Genomic DNA, 3,795 nt, shown 5'->3' with positions numbered 1-3,795 from the left:
TTTTTCCTATTTTCAGTTTCTTTTCATTTCCATTGTCATGTTCCGGGTGCTGGTCACGAACGACATGATAATTTATTTCAAACAATTTCCAAATATCCTTTGTCCAGCCCCTTTTCTTTGGTTTCTATATATCCACATTCCTCCCAATCCACGCATGTGTTATACCAAATATCAGTTATTACTTGTATCACCTCCTTTTTCTTGATGTTTTTTCCTCTTTTCCATTTTCCATTACCCTTTCCATGTTTCTCGATCATCATGTCTTAGCGTAATCCGCTCACATTATATAAAGCATAACAAAAAAATAAAGGAGATGATTATTACGGCAATGGGTTCTTTCAATTTCCTCTCCATTTGCCTATGAGAGGATCTGCAAGGGCTCAAGAAAAAAAATCAGAAAAAAAGGGAGGGGAGGGATGGGGGTGAGCCTTTCCTTTGTTCCAAAATTTCTTTTTTTCCCCCCTTTGACTTCTCTGCTAGATAATGTCTTGCCAGCTCTGGAAAGGGAATACAAATATTGAATACTAGTCTCAGCGAAAAAACAGAGGAAGGAAAGAAGTACCTCAATACATTAATTACATATATGTGCACCTAGCAAGGGACAGGTAACATGGAGAAATTCTATTCTATATTCATGACTTCATATTATGTAGTTAGTAGTTGATGGATAATGTGTTCAAATTTCCATTCAACGGTTTTGGGCAGTTGCCTCTGTTATGTAAGAGGGGTAACGCCCCGCTAGGCAAATACTTAACTATAGCATTCCAACTCTCTCTCTTTTTGATGAAAGATAGAAAGTAAAAATGATATGAAAAGTTGTTGCTAGGCTGAGTTTTTTCTGTTATTGCTATTAATTAGGCTTTTCGTGCATCCAATTGCTGTGGGGGATTTTTTTGGGGGGAGGGGGAGGGGAGAGGGGCAAAAAGTGCAAAGAAAACCGGGAGAAGAAGGGAAAAAAAAAAAAAAAAAAGGATACGTGGAATAACGCGCTGTTCTCCTGTTCTCAATGTCTTATTATATGTATCTACTTTCAGTTGTACATAGTCCTGTTGCTGGCGCTGAGACCCAACTAGACTTTGGTCAATCGCAACTGGAACGCGGCCACCCTGGATCTTGGATCTTGGAATCTGTTCAAGATTTTCACCATGCCACACCAACAACGACAACAACAACTCAACGTCATTGCCCTGATATCTGGCGGCAAAGACTCTCTCTACACCATCCTCCACTGTCTTAAAAATGGACACAAGGTTGTTGCGCTCGCGAACCTCCATCCGTCTCTGCAGCCACAGCGCAGCTCTAATTATGCTACATACCTAACGGCGGGGTCGTTGCGATGCGACGACCGGGATGGAGATGTTGTCCAAAAGGGTAGAGCTGGCGAGGAGGAAGGTAACGGAGATGGATTGCTTGGCCAATTGGGGAAAGAGGAGGAGGAGGAGGACGACGTCGTCGTAGAAGAAGAAGACCTCCACAGTTACATGTACCAAACAGTCGGCCACAGTATAATCCCCCTGTACCAATCCGCCCTGGACATCCCGCTCTACCGCGCTCCAATCCACGGCACAGCCATCAACATATCGCGCGACTATCAGGAACCTCCTCCACCGTCATCATCATCAACATCATCAACAGCAGCAGCAGCAGCAACAGACGAAACAGAATCTATCTTCCACCTCCTCCAACAGATACTAACGGTCCACCCAACTGCCAATGCCGTCTGCGCCGGCGCCATCCTCTCCACTTACCAGCGTACGCGAGTTGAGAACGTCGCCAGCCGTCTGGGATTGACCACCCTGGCCTGGCTGTGGATGTACCCAACCCTTCCACCGCCAGCGGAACGTGAGTTGGTCCCACCTCGCTCCCCCGCAGCCATCGCGGGATTGTTAGAGGATATGGCCGCGTGCGGCTGTGAGGCGCGGATTATTAAGATTGCTAGTGGCGGGTTGGATGTGGAAGATCTGTGGGGGAATGTTACAGGGAAAGCGGACGGGGGCGGCGATGTGACCAGGAGGAAGTTGGTGAAGGGAATGGGGAGGTTTGTTGGGGAAGGGGAGGTGGAGGGGGCGGTGTTGGGCGAGGGTGGGGAGTATGAGACTATTGCGCTGGATGGGCCGGGGGTTTTGTGGAAGGGGAGGATTGTTGTTGAGAGGATTGAAAGGAGGGTAGGAGAGGGGGGTGTGGCTACTGCGAGGATTAGGGGGGCCAGGTGTGTGCGGAAGGACGGGAACGGGGATGGTGGGGAACTAGGGCTGGTGAGAGTGCCGCAGCTGTTTGATGCTGGGTTTAAGAGGCTCTTGGATGAAATGATGTTGTGCAGGTGGAAGTATGAGGATGTCGGAGAAGAGCTCCAGGATCACCAGTCACATGGTGACAGTGATGGTAATGAAAGCTGGAAGGTGGCTGTATCCCAAATCAAGGGAGAAAATATCTGGACTATCTCAAACGTCTCTGCCCCTGAAATTGGCTTGGGGGCGGGGAATCAGATGGCAGCTATTGCACGAAAGCTCAAGTTGATATTACAATCTACCGCCATGGCTGCCGAAAACACACCCACCCCAACGACCGCGGACATCATCTTCACCACCCTCCTCCTACGATCAATGGACGACTTCGCTTTGATAAACCCCATCTACGCCTCTCTATTTACTAAACCGAACCCCCCCGCTAGAGTGACCGTGGCATGCGGGGATACCATGCCGCCCGGCGTGGACGTCCTCGCTTCCTTCGTCGTAGACATGCTTCCACGCGAATGTAGATTGGGTCTACATGTCCAGTCACGCTCTTACTGGGCTCCCGCGAATATAGGGCCGTATTCGCAAGCGCAATGCATTCCGCTAAACAAGAATACAAAGATTGATCGCGATGGCGGGCTAATTTATATTGCGGGGCAGATACCCCTGGAACCTGCGTCAATGCAGGTATACAATCCTCCACCAGGTGAGGAGACTATTGGCTGGTATAATCCCTTTGTGTCTCGCTCGGTCTTAGCGTTACAGCATCTTTGGCGGATTGGGAGAGCCATGGAGGCGGATTGGTGGTTGGGCGCTGTGGTGTTTCTAGCTGGAGATGAGAATATCTTTGCAAAAGCCAAGGCTGCGTGGGATATCTGGGAGCATATGAACCGCGATCCATCGTCCCTGACGGCTGGGGCCAAGGAAGGTGATGGAAATGATGATGAGACGCCAGAATTCGATTGCTGGGATATCAAGTACGGAAACCAGCGGGATTTAGGGAACCTTTCCTCATCGAAGGGCGTAAGGAAAAGTCTGCCAAATTTCGATGTCGTCAGGGGTTCTGTGTGCACGCCGCCATTCTTCGCAGTGCAGGTCGCTGCGTTGCCACGCGCAGTTGATATTGAATGGCAGGGTCTAGGGACAAGGTCTAATCTCCTGACCACGTCCGAAGAAACACAAATCAACAATCGGCCATGGACATTGGAGCATTCACAAGGTGCCGGTGTGGGGTCGTTCTACTATATGGGAATTCAAAACGGGGATGCACAACCCACCCAGGATGATTTGGAAGCACATATACATGACACGATAGAATTCGTGAAAGCAAGAGAAATTGATATGCATGGCGAGAATATTGATCATGTTTACTCGACAGTATATACGTCTTACCGTCTGAGAGGCAGTTTTTGGCAGGTGGGACAGATTGTGCCCTGTAAGTCTGTCTGGGGCTCAAAGGGTTCGAAGCTTGCTGCTGGTATTGTTGTTCATGTCCGCTTAAGGGGTGAAAATCTCTGTCTGTATCTCATCGATGAGCATGATGATATTTGAATTGCTTTGT

The 3,795-nt window shown here is 48.9% G+C and overlaps 1 protein-coding gene across 1 annotated transcript; it reads left to right on the top strand.

Annotated features, from left to right (window-relative positions):
- Positions 1 to 1,145: 1,145 nt before the first annotated feature.
- On the top strand, positions 1,146 to 3,785 carry HCBG_04257 (meiotically up-regulated gene 71 protein; the record flags this gene model as incomplete). Its single annotated transcript, XM_045431306.1, has 1 exon — positions 1,146 to 3,785. The coding sequence occupies one exon, from the start codon at positions 1,146 to 1,148 to the stop codon at positions 3,783 to 3,785; it is 2,640 nt and encodes an 879-aa protein (XP_045287859.1).
- Between the last annotated feature and the right edge of the window lie 10 nt (positions 3,786 to 3,795).

This window comes from Histoplasma capsulatum (genome assembly GCF_000150115.1).
Source record: "Histoplasma capsulatum G186AR genomic scaffold supercont2.5, whole genome shotgun sequence".
In the NCBI taxonomy this organism is placed as follows: Eukaryota; Fungi; Ascomycota; class Eurotiomycetes; order Onygenales; family Ajellomycetaceae; genus Histoplasma; species Histoplasma capsulatum.
Note: the sequence above shows the minus strand (reverse complement) of the source record. Positions and strands in the feature narration are given on the sequence as shown.